The 13,580-nt window shown below is 45.2% G+C and overlaps 1 protein-coding gene and 1 pseudogene across 3 annotated transcripts in view; one reads left to right on the top strand and one right to left on the bottom strand.

Annotated features, from left to right (window-relative positions):
• Positions 1-5,285, bottom strand: part of LOC103732548 — a 37,811-nt pseudogene extending 32,526 nt beyond the window's left edge.
• Positions 5,286-13,207: 7,922 nt separating this feature from the next.
• Ecpas (Ecm29 proteasome adaptor and scaffold) overlaps positions 13,208-13,580 on the top strand; it is a 108,677-nt gene continuing 108,304 nt past the window's right edge. For 2 of the 3 annotated variants that reach the window (XM_008831122.3, XM_029562526.1), the window contains exon 1: positions 13,208-13,462. In XM_008831122.3, coding sequence (XP_008829344.1) covers positions 13,441-13,462 — 22 coding nt within the window. In that variant the 5' untranslated portion in view covers positions 13,208-13,440. The remainder of the gene's footprint in view (positions 13,463-13,580) is intronic. The other variant, XM_029562527.1, reaches the window with a different exon arrangement.

Genomic DNA, 13,580 nt, shown 5'->3' with positions numbered 1-13,580 from the left:
TGTGTATGTGTGTGTGTGTGTGTGTGTGTGTGTGTGTGTGTGTATGTGTATCCTTAGAGGTCAGAAGAGGGCATTAGATCCCTTGGAGCTGGAGTTAAAGGCAGTTGTGAACTGGATACTAAGAACTAAACTCAGGTCCTCTGCAAGAACAGTATGTGCTCTTAACCACCAAGTCATCTCTCCAGGCCCAGTAAAACATTTTTATTCTGAACTCACACAATATACATTATATAGGGCTGATGGATCCATTCATAGCATGAATGAGAAAATCCAAATAAAAACAATTCCCTTGTGATTCTTATTAAACATTAAAGCAACAGAAAAGCATAACTTTGAAATTTTTTTTTTTTTGGTCTTTTTGAGACAGGGTCTCCTTGTAGTCCCAGCTGTCCTGGAACTCACTATGTAGACCAGGCTGGCCTTGAACTCACAAAGATCTGCCTGCCTCTGCCTCCCAAGAGCTGGGATTAAAGGCATTGCGCCACCATGCCCAGCCATAATTTTGAAATTTTAACATAATCTTTGCTCCTGAGAGTTAATGTTTTGTTGTGTTCTAGTAGTCACCAGGATATAAATTTTCTCATCTCTTTTTGTTGTTGTTGAGAAATGTGAGGACCAGAGGAGTTCTTTGAATTCTCAAAGATTTATGTGAACAAGATTATTTAAATACATCACTCATTTCAATCTATGGTTTCTTTTCTTTTTAAATTTTATTTTTATTTTATGTGTATGAGTGTTTTGCCTACATGCATGTTAGTGCACCTGTGTCATGCAATGCCCACTGAGACCAGAAAAGGGTGTCAGGTCACCTGGAACTGGAGTTACAGAGGGTTATTAGCCACCATGTGGATGCTGGGAACCGAACGTGGGTCCTTTCCAAGAGCAGTCAGTGCTCTTAACTGCTGCGTCATCTCTCCAGGCCCTATGGTTTATTTTAATTGTAACCAAAGTTGAATCAAAAGTTTGGAGTTTATAATTGTTATTAAATTATATCTAGAAATGAAGGCTGTGTCATTGATAAATATTTTGGTCACAATTTCCTTGAGGAAGGTCTTGTAGAAACCTGATGCCTACCCTTCAAGAAATCCAATTGTTTAATTTTCTTTTGTTTCTGTGAACTGCTCCAATACTATTCTACAAACATTGATATACTTACATGAATTGGTTTCTGTGGTTGGAACCAGAGAAATCCTACTGATAGTAATTAATGCTTATCTGTACATAATGAGCAATGGTGAAGAAGAGGAGGGGCACCAGGTGTGGTGGCGCATGCCTTTAATTCCAGGACTTGGGAGGCAGAGGCAGGCAGGTCTCTGTGAGTTCAAGGCTAGGCTGGTCTACAAAGTGAATTCCAGGCCAGCTGAGGCTACAGGGAGACCTTGCCTCAAAAATATACATTTGAAAAAAAAAAAAAAAAGAAGAAGAAGAGGAGGGGATTATTTGCTTTTCCTAGGTCTCTGGCCTGGTCAGCTGGATCTGGTTCTATACAACTGAGAGACCTGAGTGACTCCATCTTGGATAAAAACCTCCATGGGACTGACCCAGCCTTGAACCCTGTTCCAGGAAAAACCACAAAAAAAGTATACTTGGAACAGATAGAGAACAACTCCCCCGCCAACGGTCAATTAACCAGGGACAGGAAAGTACTAAAAGTCCAGATATCTCTTCAGATTTCCTGAAGGCAGCAGTTTATGGTTTGGCACTGGGTTGCAACCAATCAGATGCCTGCCAGGCTGGAGACCCCCTACTTGCTAAACTTGCTGAAATAAACCTATAAAAACATCTGTCTCCCAAAGCAAAGAGTCTCACATCTGAGATCCGCTGGGTCAGTGACAGAGTGGGCCCAAGCTTGCAACAATGAAAGAACGCTTGTGTGTTTGCATCGGTCGGCTCCTTGGTGGTCTTTGGGGGGTCTCATGAACTGGGCACAACATCTTGGGAGCTTGTTCTGGATCCCCAAGAACCCCCAGGACCCCAGAACCAAAGGGTTCCTGGCTGGCCGGTAAGTGTCTGTTTGCATCTAGCTGTGCCTGTCCCAGCTTTTGTTTTGAGCCTTGAGGCAAACTTGTGAACACTGTGGTCAGGAGTGGTTGGAACGGACTCGCTGGATGACCATGACCACAGAGATCTGGAAGACGTTCCAGACCCTGGCAGAGGGTACAGAGGGCCCTGGACTCGGTTGATTTCTGTGAAAGGACAAGGTGGGCTGCTTCTGCGGTGCAGCAGTTCGCCACTGTCCTACTTTCAGTTTTTCTTCCTCATGAGCGGGGGAATTTGCTACTTGGCCTTCTGCATGTCTTTCTGGCTCTCTGTTTTGTCTTTGGTTGTCTATTTCTCTGTGACTGAGATGGACGCAATGTGGCAGGCTCCCTCTACACCCCTGGACCTGGTTCTTGCACATTTTGGAGAGGTTAAGACTCGAGCCCATAACCTCTCTGTTGTTGTCAGGAAGGATAAACTAACTATTTTCTGCAGGTCTGAATGGCCCACTTTCAATGTGGGATGGCCTTCGGAGGGGACCTTTGATTCCGCTGTCATTAACGTGGTTGAGAAACTTATTCTTCATCCATGTGTAGGACACTCGGATCAAATATCATACATAGTGGTCTGGGGAGATTTAGTTAACAACCCCCCTCCTTGGGTCAAGTCTTTTCTTCTCTTACAGAAAACTGAGGTGCTGACAGCTGCAGAACCCAGAAAGCACCTAAGCCTGAAACCAAACCACCAGTACCATCGCTGTACCGTCTTACAGGGCAGCACAGAAGATCTAATTTTTCCTCCCCCTCCTTATCCTCCTCCTCCACAGGAGGTACCCCCTCCAGAACCGGCACCCCTGGTACCAGATTCTTCACAGGCACAGGGGGACCGGCTCAGGGGACTAGGAGTAGAAGAGCAGCAACACCGGAGGGTCCAGACTCTACTGTTTTATCCCTCAGAGTCATCGGCCCCGTGGATGAGGCCGGCAACCAGCCCCATCACTATTGGCCATTTGCCACTTAGTGACCTTTACAACTGGAGAACCCAGAATGCTCCCTTTTCTGAAAATCCTAAGGAGCTTATTAATTTATTAGAAACTGTCTTATTCACACACCAACCCACTTGGGATGATTGTCATCAATTATTACAGGTCCTGTTTACCACAGAGGAAAGGGGAACATATCCAAACAGAAGCCAGGAAATTAATTCCTGGCCATACTGGTGTCCCTACTACTGACACAACACTGATTGATGCTGCTTATCCACTGACCCGGCCTGATTGGGATTATAATACTGCAGAAGGTAAGGGGAGACTTTTGGTTTACCGCTGGGCTCTGTTGGCAGGTCTCAAAGCGGCTGCTCCTAGGCCAACCAATTTGGCACAGGTATACGATGTTAGGAACTAAATGAAAGCCCAGCTGCGTTCTTGGAGCGAATAATGGATACCTTCCGCAGGTACACTCCATTAGACCCCAGAAGCCAAAGATAATTTAGTGGCAGTGGCCATGGCTTTTGTTAACCAGTTGGCTCCAGATATAAAGAAAAAGCTCCAAAGAGTAGAGACTGGGTGAAAAGAGCTTAAGGGATTTAATAACTGTGGCCGAGAAAGTGTACAATAATAGGGATAGTGCAGAGAAAAAACAGATAAAGGCAGAAAGGAGGCAGAACAAGGACTGGGCGAGGATCCTGCTGGCTGCCACTGTGGATCCAGAGGACCGGCGGAGGCGTCTGAGACAGACAACGCCAGAGAAAGGAATCTCTTGCAGCATGTGGATGACCTACTTGTGGCGGCAGACAGCCAAGAGGCTTGCGTGGATAGCACAGAACGCCTGTTGCAGACATTGGGAAGCCTGGGCTATCGGGCCTCTGCTAAAAAGGCCCAACTATGCAAACAACAGGTCCAATACTTGGGCTGTATACTCAAAGAAGCACTACTGATAAAAGATGCTGACAAACTGACTTTGGGCCAGAACCTGATCATCACCACACCACATACAATTAAAGGAGTTTTAAAGCAGCCCCTGGACAGATGGCTAAGTAACGCCTGTATAACTCATTATCAGGCATTACTTCTTAATCCTGCTAGAATCACCTTCCAGGTACCAGTTGCCCTGAATCCAGCTACGCTCTTGCCAGACCCAGACTTGGATGCCCCCCTGCATGATTGTGCCAGAATCCTGGCCCATGTCCACAGTACCCCGTTATTTGATGCTGAAGTACATCAAGAGAATGGAGGACTTAATTCGACATGCTGAGGTAAAAATTAAGTAGGCTAATTTAAAAATTAAAGACATTGTCAATGGCTGTAAAGCTTGCCAACTCACTAATGTGGTGCCAAATATTAAAAACCCAGAAATCAGACTTCGAGGGAGAAAACCTGAAGCCTATTGGAAAACAGATTTCACTGAGGTAAAACTGGACAGGTATGGATACCGTTATTTGGTAGTCTTTGTAGATACTTTTTCAGGATGGACTGAAGCCTTCCCTATGAAACGTAAAATGGCTCAAATGGTGGCAAAGAAACTGTTGGAAGACATCCTCCCCAGGTACGGCTTTCCACAGATGATAGGGTCAGATAATGGACTGGCTTTTGTGTCCAAGGTAAGTCAGAGTCTGGCCACAGTTCTGGGGATTGATTAAAAACTACATTGTGCTTATAGACCTTAGAGTTCAGGACAGGTACAGAGAATGAGTAGAACTCTGAAAGAGACCTTCATTAAATTGACCTTAGAGACTGGTGCTCACTGGGTGACTCTCCTGTTCGCACTCTATTGAGTGTGTAACTCCCCTTATCAGATGGGATTAACCCCCTTTGAGATCATGTTTGGAGTGCCCCCTCCCATTATTCCTAATCTCCAGGCAGAAAAGATTACTGAATTTAAAGATTGGGACCTGTTGGATGACCTCAGGGAAATCCAATGGTCCCATAAACATGTGTGGCCTAAACTATGTGCTCTTTATGAGACAGGATCCCCTCCAGAACCTCATCGATACTGAACCGGTGACTGGGTCTATGTTAAGAGGCATTGATAAGGATCCTTAGAGCCATGGTGGAAGGGGCCCTATGTCATCCTACTGACCACCCCCACAGCCTTCAAAGTGGATGGTGTAGCATCGTGGATCCACCACACATATGTACGGCCAGCTGACCCATTCACTGTAGAGGACTGCACATCCCCAGCTTCAGTATGGAGAGTTTCAAAGGACCCCAACAATCCACTCAAGCTAAAGCTCACCCGATTTTCAAACTGTTGACTGTATATATTCTGTTCCCCATGATAGCCGCTCCTGCTCTGGGAAGTCCGCATCAACCGATAAATCTGACTTGGGTCCTCCAAGATTTGATAGGAGACAATATTTTGTTTCAGATCTCCCAAGTAGCACATCCAGCTACTTGGTTCCCAACTCTGCACTCCTGTTTAGATGCTTTCTTTAATTTCAATCCTAAGGGAGGTACACATCCTTAGGCTCTAACTCACTCTCCAGGCCCATACAGAGAACCAGGCCAGTTGTTTGTTTGCCCAGGGCCTGGAACTCCAAAATACAAGTCCCAGAGAAACAGTTGTAGAGGGGATAGCACTACTTATTACGCTCGCTGGGGCTGTAAAACAACGGGACACATACAATGGACCTGCCAGGGAGGAGATCTTATTAAGGTAACGTGGGAGCAACCAATACCCACTATCAGTCCCTCCAGAGTCTGGGTGATAAAGAACAGGAGATGAGGGAGCGCCCATGATTGGGCCCCCAAGGTACAAGTCAGAGGGGGGAATGAGAGACCTGAGTGACTCCATCTTGGATAAAACCTCCATGGGACTGACCCAGCCCTGAACCCTGTTCCAGGCAAAACCACAAAAGAAGTATACTTGGAACAGATAGAGAACAACTCCCCTGCCAACGGTCAATTAACCAGGGACAGGAAAGTACTAAAAGTCCAGATGTCTCTTCAGATTTCCTGAAGGCAGCAGTTTATGGTTTGGCACTGGCTGCAACCAATCAGATGCTTGCCAGGCTGGAGACCCCCTACTTGCTAAACTTGCTGAAATAAACCTATAAAAACCTCTGTCTCCCAAAGCAAAGAGTCTCACATCTGAGATCCGTTGGGTCAGTGACAGAGTGGGCCCAAGCTTAAGCTGGCAACAATAAAAGGACCCTTGTGTGTTTGCATCGGTCAGCTCCTTGGTGGTCTTTGGAGTCTCACGAACTGGGCACAGCACAACCTGAGGGACACAGAGAACAGGTTTGAGAAGAAGCTTACTAAATTCAGATGGGAACACACTGAGTGTGAAACACAAGTGGAACAGCTATGTAGAGATGTCCAGGACAGACTAGAGAGAAGTCAGTCATTTAATAATGATGGAGGAGGGGGCTGAAAAGATGACTCAGTAGTTCAGAGTACAGGCTGCTCTTGCAGAGGCCCTGATTCCCAGCACCTACTTGGTGGCTAACAACCATTTGTAACTCCAGTTCCAGGTGCACTTACCTACATGCAGGCAATACACTCATACACATAAAATAAAAATAATAAAATGTTTTTAAAAAATAATGATGGGGGAGGGGACTGTATAGTATTTCTTGTATGTACAGTGGTTTGTGCCTGAACTCCAAGGAAATGCTCACTTCTTTTTTTCTCTTTTCTCAGGTTGGGGATTGAAGCCAGGACCTCCCATAGGCTAAGCATGTGCTTTATCATTGAGTTATAATCTCACACTCCCAAAATACAAATTTATAGCAGTGACAAATTTTATATAGCAAAATACAAATCTAACATTCTATTTTTTTTATTTATTTTTTGTCTTTTTAAGACAGGGTCTCCCTGCAGCCCCAGCTGGCCTGGAACTCACTATAAGACCAGGCTGGCCTCAAACTCACAGAGATCCACCTGCCTCTGCCTCCCGAGTGCTGGGGGTACTAAAGGCATGTGCCACTATGCCCAGCCAATGTTCTATTTTTTTTAAAAAAAATTTTATTTATCATTATTTTTATGTGTATGTGTGTATTTCCCATGTTGTGCAATGCCCTCAGAAGACAGAAGAGGCTGTCAGATCCCCTAGAACTAGAATTATAGGGATGGTTGTTAGCTGCCATGTAGGTTGTGGGAATGGAATCTGGGTCCTCGGAAAGAGTAGCCAGTGCTCTTAACTGCTGAGCCATCTCTCAAGCCCTAGTTCTACCATTTCATTAAGAGATATTTTTTCTAATATAGAAATACATGGTTGTATAAATATATATTTTCTGGTAGTATTGCTTACGACAGTAAAAAAATTATTAGGAACCTAAGTGCTTCCCAAAAGGCATTTTTTAGTATGTGCATGTCTGTTTGTGTTTGTATGTGTGCAAGTGTGTGCATGTGCATGTGTGTGCACGCTTGCATGCGTATGCACGCACATGCGTGTACGCTTATGTGTGGAGGCCAGAGTTCAACGTCAGATGTCTTCTCCAATCACTCTCTGTGCTAGATAGCTTTAGTTGTCAACTTGAAACACCTGGGTCGAGGGAACCTTAATTGAGGTATTTCCTCCATTAGATTGGCCTATTGGTCATGTCTGAGGCATTTTCTTGATTGTTGAGTGATGTGGGAGGGCCCAGCCTGTTGTGGGCAGTACCACTCCTTTGCAGGAAGAGCTGAGTTGTAACAGGCTGACCACAAGTTGGGAGAGCAAATCAGTAAGCAGCATTCCTCCATGGTCTGTGCTTCAGCTCCTGCCTCCAGGTTCCTGCCCTGCGTTCCCACCTTGGCTTCCTTTGATGATGGACTGTGCTCTGTAAGCCAAATAAACCCTTTCCTTTCCAACTTGGTTTTGGTCTGTGTTTTTTTTTTTAATTAAAAAAATTTTTAATCTATTATTTTTATTTTATGTGTATGTGTGTATTGCCTGCATGTAGATAAGTGTACCCGTGTTGTGCAATGTCCTCGGAGGTCAGAAGAGGCTGTAGGATGTCCTGGGACTGGAGTTACGGACAGTTGTTAGCTGCCATGTGGATGCTGGGATTCAAACCCGGGTCTTCTGCAAGAACAACTAGTGTTCTTAACTGCTGAGCCATCCCTCCAGCCCCTTGGTGTGTTTTTATCACAACCATAGGAAGTAATTAAGGCACGATCTACCTTATTTTTTAAAAAAATTTTATTTATATTTTGTGTATCTGAATGTTTCGCCTGCATGTAAGTGTGGAGGCTGGAAAAGGGTGTCAGGATCTCCTGGAACCAGAGTTAAGAATGATTATTAGCTGCCATGCGGATGCTGGGAATGAAACCTGGGTCCTCTCCAAGAGTGTCCAGTGCTCTTAACTGCTGTGTCATCTCTCTCCAGCCCCAATATTTTATTTATTTATTTATTTATTTATTTATTTATTTATTTATTTATTTATTTAGAGATGGTCTCTTACTGAACCTGGAGCTCACAGGATTCAGGTAGACTAGCTGGCCAACAAGCCCCAAGGATCTTCCTGTTTCTGCCTCCCTAGGCCTGGGATTACAGCCTCATGTTACCCTTCCAGCTCTGTAGTGTTGGAAATCAAACTCAGGTCCTCAATCTTGCATAGCAAGCACTTTTCTGACAGCTGTCTCAGTGGCCCCCAAAGGGGAATTTTAAATATATTTTGTTATGTACTTATCATGCAGACATTTAAAAGAAAGACTTAGTTCTTTGCATTCTAGTCATAGTGATTAAGAACACATAAGAACACAGATTTGGGCTGGGCACGGTGGTGCACGCCTTTAATCCCAGCACTCAGGAGGCAGAGGCAGGCGGATCTCTGTGAGTTCAATGCCAGCCTGGTCTACATAGTGAGTTCCAGGACAGCTGGGGCTACAGGGAGACCCTGTCTCAAAAAGACCAAAAAAAAAAAAGAACACAGATTTTAGCTAGATTTTAGCTAGGTATGGTGGCACATGCTTGTAATCCCAGCAGCACTGGGGAGACTAAGGTAGGAGAACTGTGAGTTTGAGGCCAGCCTGGGCTACATAGTGAGTTGAAGATTAGCCTGGGTTACCTAATAAGACTTTGCTTCAAATTAAAAAAAAAATGAAAGCAGTATGGCAGAGCTGGGTTTGTAGCTTGGTGACAGAGGGCTCAAATAGCTCTATTAGTCAGACCCTCTATCACGTAAACCAATAAAGTGGACTTGGGGGACTGACAGTGTAGTTCTGTGACAGAAACCTATTTAGCATGCACCAGGTCTTGAAGTCAATTCACAACACAACACAGAACAGTATAACACAATACATGGCACAACAGCATACAACACAAAACAAACCAGAATGCAGGCTATAGAGTTACTCTGTCTATACTCAAATCCCCTTCCCCCACTTGCTCTCTAGTCTGTGGTACTGCCGATGTATTCCTGAACCATTCTGTGCCATGAAAACCCTACATTATAAAACCGAGAAGACTGTTTGAATCCACCATTTGGTTTGGTACCAGGAAAAATGAGTATTTTGTTAGCCATTATTATCATCAGTAATTTGGAAGGATACTTGTGATATATTATTTGGTGCAATGATACTACATAATAATATTCATAGTAAGATCCCATTTGTAGTCAAAAAAAATCTAAGTGCACACAGGTGATTTATACATGTGGAGACTTGTACTTCTACATATGAACTAAGAAGTTGCTAATGATTTTTTTCTAAAGGCTAAATTTGCCTAATAAACTGTCTTTTACTTAGATTCTGTTTTTTTTTATTTGGACTGGCTTTGGAAGGATCTACTTAAAATTGTGGAAAGTCAGTTTCCCTAACTAGTTATTGTGGAATAGAGGGACTTAAATCTCCCTAAATACTGTGACATAAGTACTCGTTCAGGATAGACCTTTATTGTAAGCACTCTTTGATAACCCCCCTTTTTTTTTGGTCTTTTTTTTTTTTTGTCTTTTTGAGACAGGGTCTCCCTGTAGCCCCAGCTGGCCTGGAACTCACTATGTAGACCAGGCTGGCCTTGAACTCACAGAGATCCGCCTGCCTCTCCCTCCTGAGTGCTGGGATTAAAGGCATGCGCCACCACGCCCAGCTTTTTTGGTCTTTTTGAGACAGGGTCTCCCTGTAGCCCCAACTGGCCCGGAACTTGATATAGACCAGGCTGGTCTTGAACTCAAAAAGATCCACCTGATTCTGCCTCCGGAGGGATTAAAGTTGTGTGCCACCACGCCTGTTTTTCCCTTTTAAATGATCAAAACTGTTGTGACTGAGCCACTCACTGTATGGCAGATAGCTGTCAGACTCTTCTTTTATGCTTGACTGTTGTCAATCAAGTAGTCTCTCTTTCGGCTACAAGTGGGGACAGTCATGGCGACTTGGCTGCTTTGAATACTAGACACTCCAAGGAAATTCCCCTCTAGTTTTGAGGACCCTGTGACCATAGCTGCTGCGGATGCCATGATTCCTACATCAAGTGGCCTTACTCTATTACCTCTGCCCCAGGCAGTTTGCACCTGGGAGACTTCATTTCCATGGACAAGCCTCAGTGATTTCTTGACATCCCTACCTATCTTGCCACTATGCCTACTCAGGCCAATGGGGATGTACTTCTCCTGGTGACTCAGCAGAAAGGTCATGGCCATGCACAAGCCATGCTTGTGATGGAGCAACATGCACAACTGTGATTGGTGGAACTAGAAACTGTTCATAAACATGACACACCCCTCCCTTTTTTGGCTATATAAGCAACCTGCTTGTCAGCGTGGGAGGTTTTTCTTGCCTTAATAAAACCCCGTGTTTTACTATCAGGCCCCAATAAAAGTCTCTCTGGAGTGGCCTTTTATTTGCCTAGTTATGGTTTTTAGCATGGGTAGAGTAGGCTGAGCTTACTGCTTGAAGAGAAAACATGAGGGTTTCAGTACCAATGGGGTGGTAGTGGGAAGGTGATGGAAGATCTCCGAGAGCTGAACAGGACAGAAAACTGTAGAGTGGAGGCTGCAGAAAGCAGAAGCCATGAAGCTGAGATAGGGGAGCTGCAAGCCCTGATCACTGGAAGTGTTCCAGAGAGCTGGTGAGGGTGAGGAGTCAAGGATCCTGATAAGGGAAGCTTTGGTGCTATAACACTAGCTGCTGGGTTCTGTGTCTAGAGCAATAGCCTCTGACTCGAACACCAATTCTAAGTCTCTAGCTATGCAATTTTGAAGAAGCCTCTAGCTTTGATAGCTTGTGTTGACTTGAGCACCTAGAGGTAGAAGCCTCTGGCTTTTAAAGCTTAGCGTTACAAGTCTCTAGTTCTCAAGGACTAGAGCTGTAAGCCTCTAACACTCAAGAGCACAGGAATGGCAAAACAAGGGAGTTATTCCTTGCCTATTCTTGAGCATCCAAATAGAGTAAAAAGACTCTCAGCCAGGCTTTCTTGAATGGTTTATATAGTTACAAAATAGGAAAGCTGGGGCTAGAGAGATGGCTCAGTGGTTAAGAGCACTGATTGCTCTTGCAGAGGACCCAGGTTCGATTCCCAGTACCCACATGTTGGCTAGCAACCATCTCTAACTCCAGTTCCAGGGTATCCAATGGCCTTTTCCGAACTCCTCGGGCATCTGAACTCCTCGGGCATTGCACAACACAGGTGCCCCCACCTACATGTAAGCAATACACATTAAATAAAAATAAAATATAAAAAAATAGGAAAATTAGTATGCACCCATCTGTTGACAAAAAGATTCTTTCTGGGGAGTGAGATGAGGGAATGGTGGTATGGGGAGGGGTAGAGAGGTTTGTATACTTCAGTACTGTTTGTAAATAGGTCACTGCACATTTATTTTGGAAAAGAGATTATTTAATAAACTACTAAGTCATTAGCAAAAAAGATTGTTGGTACTATCAAGTTCTTTGAATTAACATGGAAAAAAACATTTACCCAGAACCTTAATCCCATTTGTGTTTGTATTTTTCTCATTGTGACAAATATCTGAGAGAGTAATTTAAAATGAGGAAAGACTTATTTTGGCCCAGTTTAGAGGTTTAGTTCATGATCACCTTGTTCCATTGCTGTGGGCCTCAGGGAGGCTGAACATCATGGTGGGGAATATGTGGTGGAATAAAGCAGCTCCCCTCAAAGCACACAGGAAGCAGAGATACCAGAAACAGGAACAGACCACTGCAACACAGCCCCCAAGGTATCGCCCCTAGTGACTACTTCCTCTAGTGAGGCCCTAGTCCTACTCTTTATCTCCCAATAATGCTATCATACTATAAAGCTGTCAAGAGATTCTTAACCCATCCATTAGGTCAGACCCTCAGGATCCAATTACTTCCCTAAAGTCCATCATCTGGTAACCAAGTCCCCAGTGCAGGAGCCTGTGGGGGACAGTTCACAGTCAAACCTATTCCTGGCAGTGCTGTATATGCGGTTGTATTTACATGGGCAGAGACAAGGTCTTCAAGCATGGAACACTTAATCCTGCTTTTCATCATTTTCTCTGGGGTGTGAGACAGCTGAAGGACTCATTTTTATGATATTCCAAATCATTTGCATTCTTTACTGATAATGTACATTTCTTGTAAATGTAAAATATGGGAAGCAATATCTTCAGTGTTTGTAAGTACTTGCCTGTGTTATATCCGGAACGACACACATTAAATTTTCTAGACATTAATTAGGGTCTTAGCGATTCCACTTGGGGAGAGAAAAATGCAATGTTAATTCATTTAGGATCTCACTTTTTTTCCCCCTCTCATAAAAAAAAACCAAGTGTCTGCCGGGCGTGGTGGTGCGCGCCTGTAGTCCCAATACTTGGGAGGCAGAGACAGGCAGATCTCTAAAAAAAAAAAAAAAAAAATAAAATAAATAAAAAAAAATAAATAAAAAAAATAAACAACAAAACAAAAACCAAGTATCTGATCTGGCACCTACTTTATGACAGTAGCATCCTTAGAGTGGGGTTATTATGTAATCCCTTAATTTGAATTCCACTTTACAAGTGTACATGACCTCGCGCAAAAACTGAAGGTATCACGTTAAAGTCGAGATTTCAAAACTGACTCGCGTTAGCAAAAAGCAATATAAACAAAGTCTTGGTGGCTCAAATTGGAACTTTAAATAGTGTGATTTTCTCTCCCTCGCAGCCGGCTCCAGAGGCGTTAGGGACTGAACCCTCGGTGCTGCGGGCCTCGACACGCTCCGAGGCCAGCAGCCCGGAGCTCTTGGGGGGACTGAGTCAGCGCGGCCGCCGAAAAGTTCGGCGGGAGGCGCAGGGCGGGGCTTCCTCCCGCCGACTCGAAGCCGGGCTCTACTTTCCCAAGTCCACGTCTCTTCCTCCGGCCTGGCGAGTGTGCGTTCCTCCAGGTCGGGTGCAGCCCGCGTGACAGCCCAGACCTTTCCCACGGGTGCGCGGACCGCAGAGGGCCTGGGGGGGGCGTCGTCGTTCGCGGGGCCCAGCTCGGCCACACTCGGCTCCGCTCAGTCCGCCGCGTGCGCATCCCCCGGCCCCGGCTGCTCACACCTCCCCATCGACGGTGGCCGCACGGAGGTATCGCGGGCTATGGAGACCGGCTCGGACTCAGGTCAGAGGCCGCGGAGGAGCGGGCGATGCGGGCGGCAGGTGGGCCGGACGCAAGCGCGCGGGGGAGCCGGGAGGTAGGGCGCGCGGGCCGGCGGGGGTAGGGGGGGGACGACGGACGG

Source organism: Nannospalax galili, unplaced genomic scaffold (assembly GCF_000622305.1).
Source record: "Nannospalax galili isolate Female #2095 unplaced genomic scaffold, S.galili_v1.0 scaffold1255, whole genome shotgun sequence".
Taxonomy (NCBI): Eukaryota; Metazoa; Chordata; class Mammalia; order Rodentia; family Spalacidae; genus Nannospalax; species Nannospalax galili.
Note: the sequence above shows the minus strand (reverse complement) of the source record. Positions and strands in the feature narration are given on the sequence as shown.